The sequence below is a fragment of the Elgaria multicarinata genome, chromosome 4, assembly GCF_023053635.1.
Source record: "Elgaria multicarinata webbii isolate HBS135686 ecotype San Diego chromosome 4, rElgMul1.1.pri, whole genome shotgun sequence".
Lineage (NCBI taxonomy): Eukaryota > Metazoa > Chordata > Lepidosauria > Squamata > Anguidae > Elgaria > Elgaria multicarinata.
Window position 1 is genome coordinate 85,180,010 of NC_086174.1, and position 17,183 is coordinate 85,197,192.

At 41.7% G+C, this 17,183-nt stretch overlaps 1 protein-coding gene across 2 annotated transcripts in view; it reads right to left on the reverse strand.

The window, feature by feature from the left end:
• NCOA7 (nuclear receptor coactivator 7) overlaps positions 1–17,183 on the reverse strand; it is an 88,252-nt gene that overhangs the window by 60,835 nt on the left and 10,234 nt on the right. For both annotated transcript variants that reach the window (XM_063124712.1, XM_063124711.1), the window contains exon 2: positions 2,926–3,053. In XM_063124712.1, coding sequence (XP_062980782.1) covers positions 2,926–2,978 — 53 coding nt within the window. In that variant the 5' untranslated portion in view covers positions 2,979–3,053. The remainder of the gene's footprint in view (positions 1–2,925; positions 3,054–17,183) is intronic.

Below are 17,183 nucleotides of genomic sequence, written 5' to 3' on the forward strand. Positions count from 1 at the left end.
CGGTGATGAAAAAGTAGGCTTAAGTTCTATAATGGACAAATCCAACAGGACACTTACCAATTCCTTTCTACCCCAATGATTCCCTTCCACAAGTGGTGGGTCCCGCCAACTACAATGCAACACAAGAAATATTTAGTGCTTCCTAAGGAAGCCCCGAAATGAGTAGAAACACTCGTTTCTGGAAGGAGGCATGTTGGCAAAGCTCCCTTCTGCAAGCACCGCCGACTTGCCTCCTTCCAGAAATGAGAGTTTCTGCTCATTTTGAGTTGCCCCAGAAACACTCAGAATTGGTGGGGCATAAGAGAATTGCTGGAGCATAAGCACGCCTTCGGAATCTGCCCAATGGACCCAATAACCTAAGGGAACAGTGGGATTTCCCTTGCTGGATGCCTTCAAGCCATCTATTCTAGACACTCTAGCTCTGGATTTCCTGCATCAAGCAGGAAATGATCCACACTGCCCCCTTTAAGGCTATGATTCTATGAAAAGGGCTCCAAGATCTCAGCATCTATAGTCCAAGGTAGCTCACCAGGCTAGGTCACAGCCTCAGACTATTACTGGTTGCTGGTTCAAGCACTAGTGTCCTTGCCACAGACTCTTCTTTTGCAACAGACCAATTATTCCAAACTAACTGAGGGTTCAAGCTGAAGGAAAAAACAAGTGTCTCAGTGATTTTTTTTAAAAAAACACACACCTGTATTTACAGTATGCAGCCATTGTGCTTACAAAACTAGAAGTTACTCCAGTCTGCAATAACAAAAAGGGGGGAGGGGAGGGAGGAGCACAAATGATGGGGGAAATAAATCACAACAAACATGTTGTAATGATAGAAAGAAAGAATGTTTGGAGTAATTTTCTGATTGTTTAATAAAGTTACTCCATGGTTGGGGAAAACATTACTTTAAAGATGTAGCTAGCAGGTACCTCTTTTGTTCTTGTTTACTCTAGTGTAAATGTAGAGTGCAGATTGGTACCCTAGTGTGGGGAGTAGGGGACCTTGAACTCTTTCCTCTGCTGCAGTCCCAATTCGGATAAGGGAGAGCCTCACACCTGCAATGTATAGTGCCAAATAATGATTCAGTCTGAATCAGGACTACAATAGGGGAAAGGGCTCAAGGCCGCTTACCCGCCCCCCCATGAGAGGGTCCCAATCTGGATCGGAGACCTACACTAACACTAGAGAAAGTGCCTTTTGGCCTGAGCCACAGAGAAGGAGGAAGCTGTGCTATTTACAAGCAGTGGAAGGAAGGAAGGAAGGAGAATAGAAGAAGAAGAAGAAGAAGAAGGAGGAGGAGGAGGAGGAGGAGGAGGAGGAGGAGGAGGAGGAGGAGGAGATCTCTTCTTGATCAGTGCAGGACATGGAATAATGGGCTCAATTTATAGGAATCCAGAATCCGGCTGGACATCAGGAAAAACTTCCTGGCATTGTTAGAGCAATACGACAATGGAACCAATTACCTAGGGAGGTTGTGGGCTCTCCCACACTAGAGGCCTTCAAGATGCAACTGGACAGCCATCTGCCAGGTATGCTTTAAGGTAGATTCCTGCATTGAACAGGGGGTTGGACTCGATGGTCTTACAGGCCCCTTCCAACTCTACTATTCTATGATTCTATGATTCCAAGACTAATAACAACAACTTTTCGCTCAGCTTTCAGACACTGAAAGCAGCAGCACAGGGAAGTACCAAGGGAGGAAGTCCTGGCTATGTCCTCTGGAGGGCTTTCCAGAAAGCTCAGGAAACCTGAGAGGCTGCAAGGACAGAACAGGGCCATTGGACCAGCCTGGGGGGGGGGGGGGGGGGGAAGGGAATGATAAAAGAAAGCGCACACAACCCTTCAGCCATCTCCTTACAGTAAGATAAGCAATGAAGCTCTGCCCCCTGAGAAATGTCTCCCAACAAAAGAGGCAGAAAAACAGTGCTGTTTCAGCATAGCACTAATTCAGACACATTCACTTTTAAGTAAGACCTGCACCTGGTGGAGATGAAAACTGCTTGAACTGGTTAACTGACCTGGATCCACACAGCTGCCTGCAGTTTTCGACTCTCCCTAGAGGCGTGGCTACGGGGGCTGCCATGGTAAGTGCACTTTAAAATTTACCACTATGCCACTGCTTACAAACACACAGGACAATGACTCTAACTGCATGGCAAGATGGCCACCTGTAGACTCTGTGCTGAGCATTTGCACACATCCTACTTCCCCACGTTTACAGGAATGACAACACAAGACATAGCCTACCACACTGACTAAGACTACTGGTAACTAACCCCTGCCACAAGTCAATTTTAAGCTCTCTACACATAATAACTGGCTGCCTGTTTTCACCCTAGTGTAGTTTTCTCCAACCTGTGTCACTGCCAATGCTGTGGATTACAACTCCCATGCTTAGATACTTTATTGGAATAATTTAATGCAATGTATGTCATATCTGAGTTGCTAATTGTGCCCATTCCAAGTTAATATTTAATCCTAGAAGCTCTAATTTGATCTTATTTTCCTTCATGCCTGACTATTTTCTTTTATGAAACAATGCTCATTTTAACATTAGTTTACTGCTAGAGGCTTTTGGAACTATACAGCAATCTTTCTTACTCATTACACTCTTTAAAAAAGAAATGAATCAGAAAACTTGGGCAGTTTTCACTGTAACAGCTTGTTAAGCAGAAACAAGGACCATAAAGTCCAGATTCAATATATACTGCTAATAATATAGAGAAGATTCAGAATAGTTTGAAGCTGAGTGCTAACCTGTAAGTCTCATGGATAAACAGCATGGAAACCCAGATACAAATTTAAAAATAAAGCAAAGAACAACACACCTCTCCAGTAGGAAAAGGCAGTCTGAAACCACATTAGGGCTCCTCTGATGACCTAGCAGAGGGGAAAGTCCAAAATTACAATTTTTAATAAACTGTGCTTACCGGGCAAAGTAGCCTTGCCTTCGTTCTTTTTTCTCTTCCTTGGTGTCCATCATAAACAGGAAAAAGTGCAAGGTGAAAGGGCTGCGGTTTTGTGCTCCCACTTAGTGCCTCATGTCCATACACGGCCCCTACATTTATCATGAAGGGGAGGAAAAAGAAGAAGCTCATAAATTAACATGTCAACAACCTCTGACATTATTCATAAGCGTTACCATGCACAGCCCCACAACAAGTACAGTTCAACCAGCAAAAGCAAGTCACGTGACCCAGAGCTTATTGTACCAAAAACAAAAAAACAACGGTCACAGCTCAGCACATTGTACGGAACACAAGGTATAATTTATTTATTTTATAAACGCAGGTATGGAAACACAAGTTCTCAATGGAAGGATCTTAAATATGATCCTTATCTTAAATATGATCCAAATATGAATGTGATATCCATTAAATTTAAGTCATTTTACACAGGATTCACTACAAGTCCCGTTTGCAATAATTTGAGTGCACAGTGTGTTGTTTTTATTTGTCTCTCTCTCTGATGAACCATTCAAGACAAGAAGTCCGAAAAGGATGAAAAAAAACAAAAGCTGTAGTTTCCCCCCACATAACACTAGCCAAAAAAAAGGCAAAAAAGAACACGCAGAGAGCATTCAAGAAAAAAAAAGAGAGGGAATATACTGATTCCTGCAGTTTGCAGGGGGTTGGACTCGGTGGCCTTATAGGCCCCTTCCAACTCTACTATTCTATGATTCTATGACTGCTGGTGGTGAAAAGTAAAACTAGTAAAAGCTATTTTGTATCTTCATTTCATAGAAGAGGAATAGTTGTCTCCATTAGATCACAGAAAAGGCAAATACATGGTGTAACGCTCTTCCTGAAAGGCTGTAGCCTATCTGGATGAAAAGTAACAGGCCAGTCCTTACAATGCAAAATAGAAGAAATGAAACACACATTTAAAGAGAGTGACATGAAAACTACGAAGTCCGCATATAAAGTTATCAAACTGAATAGACGGTGGTACTCGGAATTGTACAGGCCAAGGGCTACAGATGTTTCCTGGAAGACAACATCTCCAGCTCAGCCCCAGAGCCTTCTCTTTGCCAGCAATAAGAGCCTACACTACAAACATGACTAGGAACTCTTCTGCTCTAAGGGAAGGGCAGGGTCAATGCAGGCAGAATTACATTAAATTGTATAAATACAATTATCATCCACTGTTTTTGTTGTGTAAGTAAGAGCTGGGAGGAAGCCTGAGCAGCTATGCAGGATGAAGAGGGGAAGTTTAACTCCTTCTCCCTGAGGATGGCACCAACATAAATCTCTCTCTAGAGCTGCTAGCTGCATTTGAAAGGAAACTTTTTTTGGCACCAATGGAGACTTCCCTTGAAATGCAAGTAAGGGCCTTGGAGGAGAGAATTTTGTCTGCACAGTGGCAGGGAGATAAAGATTTAGAGCTCCATCAGATGATGTTTTCATTGCACACTCATTACTGGGCAGTCATGGATTTCGTGGGTCCCTCTCAAGACGACGTCTGCTTCCTGCGCATCTCCCACCCCTTCTAGCCTTCTTCACGTGACAAAAAAAACACACCCCAGTAAGTCCGACTTATTTTTAAAGACAGAAGTTGCCACTATCTCCTGCTGTGTGCAGGAGAAGCAGCGCAATCAAAACAGGTCACTGAATGGGCTATGTGCATGTTGTTCACTTCCTCTTTCAAAGAGGAAGTAATGAGGAACAAACATGAGTAGAGAAGCGACGGTAGGCAAATGTGATTTCCCCCCATGTGATGATACTCTTAAAATTCCCCTCTCCACCCCCATGATACTGAGGCTGTTCTTTCATTAAAAAAAAAAAAATCCATGTTAATTGCAATTGAACTTGCATCTAGTTTGGCCATTAGTTGTGGAATGTTCCTCCTCTATCCCATATTTAGATGGCATTTAATTACATTTTTATTCCAGAAAGTGTTCTATAATTGATCATTCTATTTTGATTTCCTGCTGGTTCTTAAACATGCCTGTGCGTTTTTTCGGGGGGGGGGGGTGGTTCACTGGATTTTTAAATTGTGGCTGTAGGATATTGCTTTTTCAATGGAAGTAGAGAAGTGCATGTTACATGATACATAACTCTTAAACTTCACCCAGAGTACAAATTATTAAATATACCAGTGGACATTCCATTAATTTCTTTTTAAAAAATTAAACTATGTTTTATCATTATTATATTATTATGTTTATTGGAAACCACTTCAGAAAGTTAGTTTGAAAAGCAGAATAAATAAATAAATAAATAGTCCAATTCTAACTCCTTAAAAAACTAAAATAATGATCTTGTGGGGAGACACTTATAGGGCTCTTCTCTTGAAAATTGGAGAATTATTCTAGAAAATAGAAGCACTGAGCACACCTCATACGATCACTTCAAGTATCAGAGGCAGTATGCCTATTTATACCAGTTGCTGGGGAACATGGGTGGAAGGGTGCTATTGCACTATTGTCCTGTTTGTGGGTTTCTGGTCAACAGTTGCCTGGCCATTATGTGAACAGAATGCTGGACTAGATGAACCCTTGATCTGATCCAGCATGGCTCTTCTTATGTTTTTATATTCTTATGAAGTAAGGTGCAGTGGTGCCAAGACTTGCAGATATGCAACACTGACACGAATGAAAACACTGGTTGAGCCCCTTCCATAAACCAGTGTTTTTACTCATGTTGGGGCGTGCCCCTGGAAGCGCTATATCGTGGCCATGCACACTATATGGGGTACACACATGCGCACAAACTGGCAGAACTAGCTTGTGCGCATGGCCCCTATTCAATACTACCCCTGTTTTGGATGTTTTGGACTCCTGTTGGCCCAGGGCCAGGCAGTATGGCCAATGGTTAGGAATGATGGAGTTGTAATCCAAAACATCTGGAGGACACCTGGTGGGGAAGACTGCTCTACACCAACAGAGTGCATGCTGGAAGAACAATAATGGTGGCACAGACTTTCAGGCATTTTCTCTGCCATCTTATCAAGAAGCTCCTTCTGCTAAGCTTGCAACGAACTCTAGGGCTTCATGGACCATAGTCTGAAAAATGTGGGTTTAGAGAACTGTGGAGAGAAATATATTCTAAATACTTTTACTAGCATACTTTAACCTTTTTGCAAATTCAGTAGCAGACAGATTGTGTTGAATTGCATGGTTCAATTGTGGTTCATCCAGCCAGTTTAAGCGTGAGCTCAATTCCAACCCAACAATCCTTTCTCACTCACCATAATCACGTCCTACAGTTTAAGAACAACACTACAGTTGTGCCGGAATTAAAGGGCAGCAGAACTGCTACATAGCCAGCAGCTATCAGAGTAAGCCACAAATAAGGTCTTCAGATCTCTCTTCAGGCATAATGCAGGAACATAAGGTTGGAAGCTCATGAATATCAGCCAGCCTAACTAGTGGGCACAAAGTTAAAATAAAAGAGGAAGATAGGCAAGATATGGAGACTTCCAGCCATAAATGGAATAGTATTAAAATAATAAATCAGGGAACTATTCAGCCAAAGTCTTTTTGAACAGCCATATTTTCATCGAACACCAGATGGTACCAAGTGTCCAGACCTGACAGATCTCATCAAGAAGAGCATTCCACAGTTGAAAAGTCTGTGTATTGTTGAGAAGAAGATATTCTACTTCCACCCTTCAAGTTGGAAAATTATAAACACTCTCACTAACAACTATAGGAAGATAAGGTCAAAGGTTACACAAAAGGAGGAGACTGACGGAGCAGAACTAACCCAATAACCAAAGATGGTCTTGAGAAACCAACTATTTCTAACAGATATAAGCAGCAACCATAAAAAAAAAACTTTCCCAAGCTTGGGTCCCCAGATTTTGTTGGACTACAAGTCCCATTAATCTGACCATTCTAGGCCAGGGGTGAGTAACATGTGGCCTCCAGATGCTCTGGCCTACAAGTTCAAACAGACCTAGCTCACTTAGTCAATGGTGAGACATCATGGGAATTGCACGCTAAAACATCTGGCGCGCCACATATTGCCTACCCTTGCTCTACACCTTCTACTATTCTCATTTTCCCTATTCTGTTTCCCCAAATTTATCATCAGGATGCACCTATTGCTCTTAAATTATCTCTGACACCCAGAATCCTGCTAAATCACAGATATCTATAGGTGAGCTATACAGGGCAAATTCATATGCTGCCACTACATCTCTACTAATTTTGTTTCACCAGCAGGGACCCACCATTAGCACAACAGGAAGTAGTGTTTCCTCAAGCAAACATAAAAACAAATGGAAATGTTCATTTCCGGATCAAGACAGGGCAGCACAGCCCCTTCCTATGAGCTCGTCTGACTTCCCCCATTCTTCTGCTCTTTTCTGGTTGTTCCAGGAACCATTCGTTCCTGTTATCCTGGGGTCAAACTAAACATTCCACTAACTACACATGTAAGCGAGCCCTTATTCTGATTAATACAGACATCCCCACCCCTTGAGAGATGGAATTTTGGAATGAAAAAGGCAGCAGGGAAAGCTTAAATCCTACTCCCTCATGAAGTGCCACAGTTCCAATCTGAATCAGGGCCCTGCATGCTGAGGTAATTACTCCAATCATACATAGTTTGATCCCAACTAGTAGGTCCTTCTGGTGCGTGGGCAGATATGAAGTGCAAGCTAAAAGTTGACAGGCCTTTACATAGGAAATGTTGGTTTGAAATGTCTTACATATTCTGTTAAGCACTGTTTCCTTGAGCAGTTAGCTGTCCACTGGCAACACTCAGAGTAGATTGATTGAAAAAGGGGAAAAAACAGTCTCCTAATTTTCTGAACACACATGTAGGCTAATGGGTTGCTATAACAAAACTAAATAGATCCCTTGAAATATCTGGGATATGTTGTTTACATTATAGAATCTATATTTTAGGGAAGTAATTATAAAGAATTCCTTTAAGCCTTCTCTCACTACTCATGTAATGTCACAATGCAAAATTACTTACTTGAATGCCTAGAACGTTTCAGAAGCGAGTGCTAGTAGTTACTAGGTAAAACATGGCATGGAAAGCAAAGGTCCGTGTTGCTTCACTGACGGTCTAAATAATAACAGTTTACACACTAGTAAATAAAATTCATGAGCAGCTGTGTCATATTTATAAAGCTTGTCCTCAACACAGAAACATTTTTGCCCTTGATTCACATAGAAAACCACACTTTAACTCAATATGCTTAATGGGCAGGACTTGGATTCAGAATTAAGAAATTACATTACAATAGATGTCAAATTGTTGGTTGGTATGATACTTAAAGTGGAATCCTATACATGTCTATTCAGGCGCAAAGCTCACTGAGGTCAATGGGCCATACTTCCAGGTAAGCAGGTAAAGCAATGCAGCCTCTTCAGGCAAACATCCATTGTCACCAATAGAGGCTTCTCTTGAAATGCAGGAGCTTCATAAAGGTAATTTAGATCTGCACCATGGCAGGGGAGAAAGAGTTAATGTCAACTCCCCACCAAATCGCCATGGCCCTGCGGCTGCTCAGGCTTCTCCTTAGCTGCTATTTACATAACAAAAACCATGCATACTAACTTCATTTACGCAGGATGGATCCGTATTTAGTCATATTTTGGCTGCATTTGGAGAACACAATAATCAGTGGTTGGATAATAATCAACTCAACAGCTGTTTATCTAGCGGTACTCCCACACAACATGGTAATAATCAACTGTGATGTTACTGTTGAGTTATTCATCCACACTGAGTTGACTCACTCATCCCCCACCCTCTCTCCCCCACTCAGTCCTCCTGCTAGTATCCCATCAGCCATTGCTACTGATAATCTATCCTTCCAGCTGGACTAGCGCGGCAGCTGCCGCTTTGACCACTCTTGCTTTACAACTCTATGGCTGACAAAATAACCAATGGTGCCCTCCACACAACACGATAACCAACAGTGGTTCAAAGAGCCAACTCTGCACAGCGTTGGTTATTTGTATTGGTTATTTTGGCCAAATAACCAACCGTTGGTTAAAAAAGACCCACCACACAACACAATAACCTACGGTCAGTTAAATAAACAACCGTTGACTGTTTAAAACACCATTGGTTATCATGTTGTCTGAACCCACTCTTAGAACAGATACATTGGAGCTGTTCGCAAGTAGCAAGAAAAGAACTTTGTTTCTGCTTGCAAATCATATAAATATGTCCTTTTCGCAAACCCTAAACATGAGCAGGAACACAACTCTCAAGGAATGTTTGCAATTTCCCAAATTTACATTCATGTTCAAAATTGTGCACTTGCACAAATGCACAGTTCTGAAATGAGCCTTTGCGCAAATACTCCCTCCAAAATCACATTTTCACGCTTTAGCCTATGGAGAGAAACGGCACATTTTTTTATCTTAAAAAAAATGTGCATTTTAAAAGATGCATATTCTTCCAATTAGGAAAAAATGTGCACTTTTAAAAACACAAGTTTTCTTGATCAGAAAAAAACCTGCTTGTTTTCAGGAATGTAAATGAGGTGAAATGAGCTTCAAGGAAGAATTCGAAAAACCTCAATAAACTTGAACATTACATATTCTCCCATTCTACTGGTTGAAAAACTGGTGGCTTGTCATACATGAATGGGCGCCCTGTCTACAAACCATGGGTTAACCCTGGGTTGCTTAGCCCCTAAACATTCCAAGTTTGCCCATCACACTGCACAACCTGTAGAGGAGCCAATTGTGAGTCATGTGCCAAAGCAGAAGAGGCAGGCGCACTCATGCATGGCAACCTGTTGATACTTAAACTGATGGGTTGTTGTTACGTATGAACCCGGATCACTGAAATGAATGTGTCTTAACTTAGTCACAGCTAACCTGTCCCATTTCTTTCAATCGATCTACTTTAAGTAACTAGCCAGGATAATGGGACTTGTAGTCCATCACATCTGGAAGGCACCAGATTGGGGAAACTATGCTATTTGAAAAGAAACCCCCTAATAAAACATACAAGACAGTATTTCAAGTTTTATAGCCCTCTGACTAATTTAAGACATTGCATACAGTAGCACCCTCTCCTGGAACCACTGCAAATCCACATGACAATTTGGAAGCAGAAGAAAGCAGTAAAACTTGAAAACAATATTCAGCTAAATATGACTAAAGACTTCACCTTGGTTACTGCACCCAGTGGGAGTAGGACTCTCCTTCAAATCACATCTGTTATGTTCTCCCACACACAAAGAATGAATAAGGGCATGACAATGCTAACTTATTCAAGCATGAGTAAGGGATACCTGCCACCAGCAAAAACTGTATTACCTAAAAGCAACAAGACTTGAACTCCTGCATTCTAGGAACATTTTTTGCAAATGATGCTGACACTGCAATCCTACACACACACCTTGGAACAAAGTGCCATAGAATTTGGTGAGACTTAAAAATGTAAGTACGTAAGAAAAGCCATGCTGGATCAGACCAAGGGTCCATCTAGTCCAGCACTCTGTTCATACAGTGGCCAACCAGCTGTCAACCAGGAATGCACAAGCAGGACACAATGCAACAACACTCTCCTACCCATGATACCTAGCAACTGGTGTATGTAGGCTTGCTGCCTCTGATATTTCTCAGTAAACATGCATACAGCTGGCCTGTAAACCCTGCCCCCAGAAACATTTCATCTAAGATGCTTCACTTGAATTTATTTATTTATTACGCTACTATACCACAAAAACTCTCTGGGCAGTTCTGCAGGGGAAAAGAGATCTGATTACCATGAATACAGAGAGAAAGTGACAGAGGGCCAATTTCAAATCATATACACATTTTAGCCAATATAGGTTTCAAGATCCAGGTGCCTGAAAAGTAATTTAAAAATCATTTATGAGTGCATAATACTTAGCAATAAAACAAAGGTTTCTACCACATGATGCAATGAATTATGTGTGCCAAAAAGAGAGGGAAGAGAACCTGGAAACCACTACTATGGTAACTCAGTAATGCACAGAGAATGCTATTTTTTAAAGAGACAAGGGCAACTAAACCCCACAGATTATCAACATTTTAAAGCAAAAGTTAAGGTTTCTATAGCAACTTTAGCTCCAACACACTGTGCAGAGTGTACTAAGGCACAGCATGAAGAGTAAAAGAAAATGCTAAATTTATGCAACTTGAGAACATTCAGGATGGCTACATAAACATTCATTTTGCATTTTCTAGCCAGCTTATGTACAACTTCCACCACTGCACTAATCCGGGGTCTGGACAGACTATTTTATTCTGCTCAATGAGTGCAAACTCAAAATCCTTTAATATACAATCGTAACACTACTACCATATTTAACCAGCCTGTTATAATTACAATTCAATGATTAAACAATGGATAAAAGTGCAGAATTTCCTACACTTCCATTGCATGATTACCAGTAGGGTTGAAATTTGAATACCTTAGTGATTGAGTACAGAATCAGGAGCATTTGTTCGCAACAATGTAGGAACAAAGCCAGACTATAAAACACATGGTCTTCGATGTCTATATACTAATGCCAAGAACATGGGAAACAAACAGAACGAACTTGAAATCTTGTTACAGGAAGGCAAATACGACTTGATAGGTATAACTGAAACTTGGTGGGATGACTCCCATGACTGGAATATAGCAATTGACGGATATAACTTGTTCAAAAAGAACAGAAGAAATAGAAAGGGAGGTGGAGTTGCACTATATGTTAAAAATACCTATCCCTGCACAGAAATACAGGCGGATCAGACTGGGAGCCCCATCGAGAGCACCTGGATTAAAATAAATGGGGCAAGGAATAAAAAGAACATGATAATCGGAGTCTACTACCGACCACCCAATCAAGGAGAAGACGAGGACGAAACTTTTGAGAAACAAATTGCCAGTGTTTCAAGGAAGTGTGATGTAGTAGTGATGGGGGACTTCAATTACCCTGATATCTGTTGGGAGACCATTACTGCCAAAAGCGGCCCTTCCAAGAAATTCCTGACATGTGTGGGTGATAACTTTCTCCTACAGAAAGTGGAGGAAGGAACTAGAGGATCGGCAATCCTTGACTTGTTATTGACCAATAGGGATGACTTAGTGGATAAAGTGGCAGTTACTGGAACTCTGGGAGAAAGTGACCACGTCATACTTGAATTCTTGATTATGAAGGAGACAAAAGTTAAGTGTAGCCATAAACGTACTCTGGATTTTAGGAAAGCTGATTTTAATAAACTCAGAACTATGATAAGAAAGGTCCCATGGCAAATGAGCCTAATGAGAAAAGGAGTGCAGCATGGGTGGGAGTATTTAAAAAAGGAAATTTTAAAGGCACAGTTACAAACAATTCCAACAAGGAGAAAAGATAGAAGACAACAAAGGAAACAAATGTGGCTCCAAGCTTAGAGATGACCTGAAAACAAAAAGGGATACATATAGGAAGTGGAAGGAAGGCCAGGCTACAAAAGAAGAGTACAGACTGAGTACATTACTGTGTTATCTGTACAGCACCATGTACATCGATGGTGCTATATAAATAAATAATAATAATAATAATAATAGACAGGTGGCGCAGAAGTGCCGAAATGGCGTCAGGAAGGCTAAAGCTCAGAATGAGCTGAGATTAGCGAGGGATGCTAAAAGAAATAAAAAGGCTTTCTTCAGATACGTGAGTAGTAAAAGACAGAGGAAAGAAATGGTGGTTCAGCTGCTTAATGAGGATGGCAAATTGATAACAGATGACAAAGAAAAGGCTGAAGTGCTCAAATCCTACTCTGCCTCAGTCTTCTCCCAAAAGCAGGTCTATGATCCCCCTGGAAAAAGTGAAGCAGAAGTTGAGGGGGCAGGATTACAGTTTGAGATTGATAAACAAATGGTCAAAGAACACCTAATTTCCTTGAATGAGTTCAAATCTCCAGGGCCCGATGAGCTGCATCCTAGAGTAATGAAGGAGCTAGCGGAAGAACTCTCAGAACCTTTATCTATTATCTTTGCAAAATCATGGAAGACAGGTGAGGTGCCGGACGACTGGAGGAGGGCTAACGTTGTCCCTATCTTCAAAAAGGGCAAAAAGGAGGAACCTGGGAACTACAGACCAGTCAGTCTGACATCCATCCCTGGGAAAATTCTGGAGCAGATTATAAAGAAGTCAATCTGTAAACACCTTGAAATCAATGCGGTGATCACTAGAAGCCAAAATGGATTTGTCAAGAACAAGTTCTGTCAGACTAATTTGATCTCATTTTTTGATAAGGTAACCTCCCTTGTGGACTGTGGGAATGCTGTGGACGTCATATATCTTGACTTCAGCAAAGCTTTTGACAAAGTACCACATGACATTCTGATTAACAAACTAGCTAAAAGTGGGCTAGATGGAACAACTATTAGGTGGATTCACAGTTGGCTACAGAATCGGACTCAAAGAGTACTTATCAATGGAACCTTCTCAAACTGGGGAGAGGCAACGAGTGGGGTGCCGCAGGGCTCAGTCCTGGGCCCAGTGCTCTTCAACATTTTTATTAATGATTTGGACGAGGAGGTGCAGGGAACGCTTATCAAATTTGAGGATGACACAAAATTGGGTGGGATAGCTAATACCCTGGAAGACAGAAACAAACTTCAAAGTGATCTTGATAGGCTGGAGTGCTGGGCTGAAAACAACAGGATGAAATTTAATAGGGATAAATGCCAAGTTCTACATTTAGGAAATAGAAACCAAATGCACAGTTACAAGATGGGGGATACTTGGCTCAGCAATACTACAAACGAGAAGGATCTTGGAATTGTTGTAGATTGCAAGCTGAAAATGAGCCAGCAGTGCGATATGGCTGCAAGAAAGGCCAATGCTATTTTGGGCTTCATTAATAGAAGGATAGCTTCCAAATCACGTGAGGTACTGGTTCCTCTCTATTCGGCCCTGGTTAGGCCTCATCTAGAGTATTGCGTCCAGTTCTGGGCTCCACAATTCAAGAAGGACGCAGACAAGCTGGAGTGTGTTCAGAGGAGGGCAACCAGGATGATCAGGGGTCTGGAAACAAAGCCCTATGAAGAGAGACTGAAAGAACTGGGCATGTTTAGCCTGGAAAAGAGAAGATTGAGGGGAGACATGATAGCACTCTTCAAATACTTACAAGGTTGTCACACAGAGGAGGGACAGGATCTCTTCCCGATCCTCCCAGAGTGCAGGACACGGAATAACGGGCTCAAGTTAAAGGAAGCCAGATTCCAGCTGGACATCAGAAAAAACTTCCTGACTGTTAGAGCAGTACGACAATGGAATCAGTTACCTAGGGAAGTTGTGGGCTCTACCACACTAGAGGCATTCAAGAGGCAGCTGGACAAGCATCTTTCAGGGATGCTTTAGGGTGGATTCCTGCATTGAGCAGGGGGTTGGACTCGATGGCCTTGTAGGCCCCTTCCAATTCTGCTATTCTATGATTCTAAACAATTAATCAAGGATGATAAAAAGTGTGGTTTTATGTATGCAACATTTCCTCCTAGTATGGAACCTCGTTCCTTATATTAGTTGCAGGTACAGTTCACCAAGGTAACATTTTCTAGATTATTTAGAGCATCCTTCCCCAAACTGGTGCCCTCTATATGTTTTTGACTACAAATCCTAGCATTCCATATCATTGGCAATGCTGACTGGGGCTGATAGGCATTGAAACCCAAAACAACTGGAGGGCACCAGGCTGGGAAGCCTAATTTAGATAAAATGACTCACATACTCCATCCTCCTCTCCTCCTTCATACACAAGATGACCAAACACTTCTGCTTTCACTTTAGAACAAACCACAGTTTTATGTTACGCATAAACACAGGGACTGTAGTTTGTTCTAAGTAAGGCTAGTTGACAAACCTCAATATCAAACCATGATTTGATCCGAATTTATTTTAACTAAGCACAGTTAGAATAAACCACAGTTCCCCGCACTTGTACATAATGTGGAACTACAGTTTGTTCTTAAGTGAAAGCTGAAGCTTTCCCTCTGCTTGTCTCTTGTACAAAGTATGAGTAAAATGAAGGGGGAGGATGTGAGTTCAATGCACACCACAGCTCATATCTGATCACCTAAACCAACGTTTCCCAACCTAGGATCCCAAATGTCATTAGACTATACTTTCCATCATCCCTGACCAGTACTGCTAATGATCAGGGATGATGGTGCTGTAGTCCAATGTCTGGACACCTTAGATTGCATGATAACAAGGCTTAGTTCAGGAGTGCATAGAAAGTAGCTCTCGATTATTATTATTTTGGACTTCAACTCCCAGAATCCTCTGTGAGTATGGCCAATAGTCAGGAATGCTGGAAGCAGAAGTCCCAAATATCTAGAGATCTACTTTCTGCCCACCCTTGGTTTAGATTATTACCTCAAATAGGACACAGTCCACTCCTTTTCCAGCCGTTTCAGTTTTGGGGAGAAACACACAGCCTATTGATCTTATAGACTCTGTCCTACCATAATACCTTTACCCTCTTCTCACACAAGAGAAAAATCTGCCACAGACATGGGAACGCCGTAGGTAATTTACAAGGCAGAAAGGGAGTTTCAGATGAGAGAGGAAAACCCTCATTATGCCTGTTCTTATATGTACGCAATTTGATGACTCATGTATGTATCATAATAAATCAAGCTGGGAAAGAATCAATTCATTCAGGAGATTCAACACAATCAAGCACTGCGCTCATTTCTTAAATAACCACAGAATGGTAAATGAGGAAGACAGGTTTACAACTCTTGTAGAAAGGAACTCTGTGTATTGCTGTATCAGCAATGTTCAGTGATTTAAAATGTTAGTCAATCAAAACTGCCCTCTGCCTGTAACATCTACTATCTTTCCAGCACATGAGAAATCTAGAAATCAGGAAACATTCACATGGAATGAAGGTCAGTCCTCGAAAACACTCCGACTACCACCACCATGCCACCTTAAAGCAAATGTTTACTGCTGAAATTCTTAAAATGCTTTGTTTGAGGAGACAGGTTCCCTCAGGCCAATAACTTTGGTCCCCATCAAGTACAACTGAATTCCACAATAGATAGCACTCCGAACTAACCTTGTTTTTCTATCCAGCACGAACAAATTATTGACAAGTCAAATGAACTCCATTTGACTCATCTGTCTTTCTTCATTAAACTCACCAGCCACCATGCTGTTACTGGGTTCCCAGCCTTGTCCGAATAATCAGCATGCCAGATGCTCAGATGAGTCCCAAACATTTTTCTCCAGAAACTCACAAGGTCATATAGCACATATTCCAAACGGATCAATGTTTTGAAAGCTAGAGGATTTTATATATATTATTTCACTTGTTGCCTTAGATTCTTAGAACCTTGGCTTCTGAAAATGGTGGGGAAAATATATGTGTTTTTCTAGCCTATTTGGCTTATGACTGCAAGATGTTTAGTGTTAAAATTTTAAGAACCTGTAATAATGAGGCTCACTTGAATCGTTTGCACTTCCAAAATTAGCAGCTGAGGAGAGTAATGGGAAAGTGGCTCTGACTGGCATTAATGGAGGAGCTGGTCCTTCAGCCTCCAGGCACTCAAGCCATTAGTATGATTCACTGTAACTACAAAAAGCACTTTAAAAACTGCCCACAGTAATGAAGCATCAAGCAAGCAGCTGCCAACATTAGATTCCTACATTTCAAACCTAATCACACTGGCTCCAGTCCAGAGATAGCTGAACAACAAAGTGCTATCTGCAACGAGTCATGCTGAACTGCAACACTGTACGGTGGCAATGGGTTGTAGCAGAAGGTACACCTTCATATATGCTCTGTGAAATGGCAACAAGGACTACATGGGCTCGGTTATGGTAGCGTGAGCATCTCATAACCCACCCGTCTGCATCTCTTTCCACTTCATCTGGTGCAGCTCCACCCCTTCCTGGTTAAAGCTGGACACTGTCATGTTTTGGTCACAGCCAAATTGGATTACTAGAATGGGCTTCACATAGGCCTGCCTTTGAAAAGCATTCAGAAATTTCAGCTCGTGCAAAATCCAAGGAGCAGACTGATTGCTGGGGCCCACGGTACTGATAATATAACCCCAGTTTTGTTCCAGTAGCACAGCTTCCAGTTGTTCTCGGGCATGATTGCTGGTAGTTACCGATAAGCCCAAAACAGTATGGGACCAGGGTATCTAAAGGACTGCTTTTTCCATATGATCCTTCAGCCAAGTTCAGTGTCAGCGTTTCACCTCCTTCAGAGGTATGGTTGGTTGGGATGCACAACAGGACCATCTGTGTTGTAGCA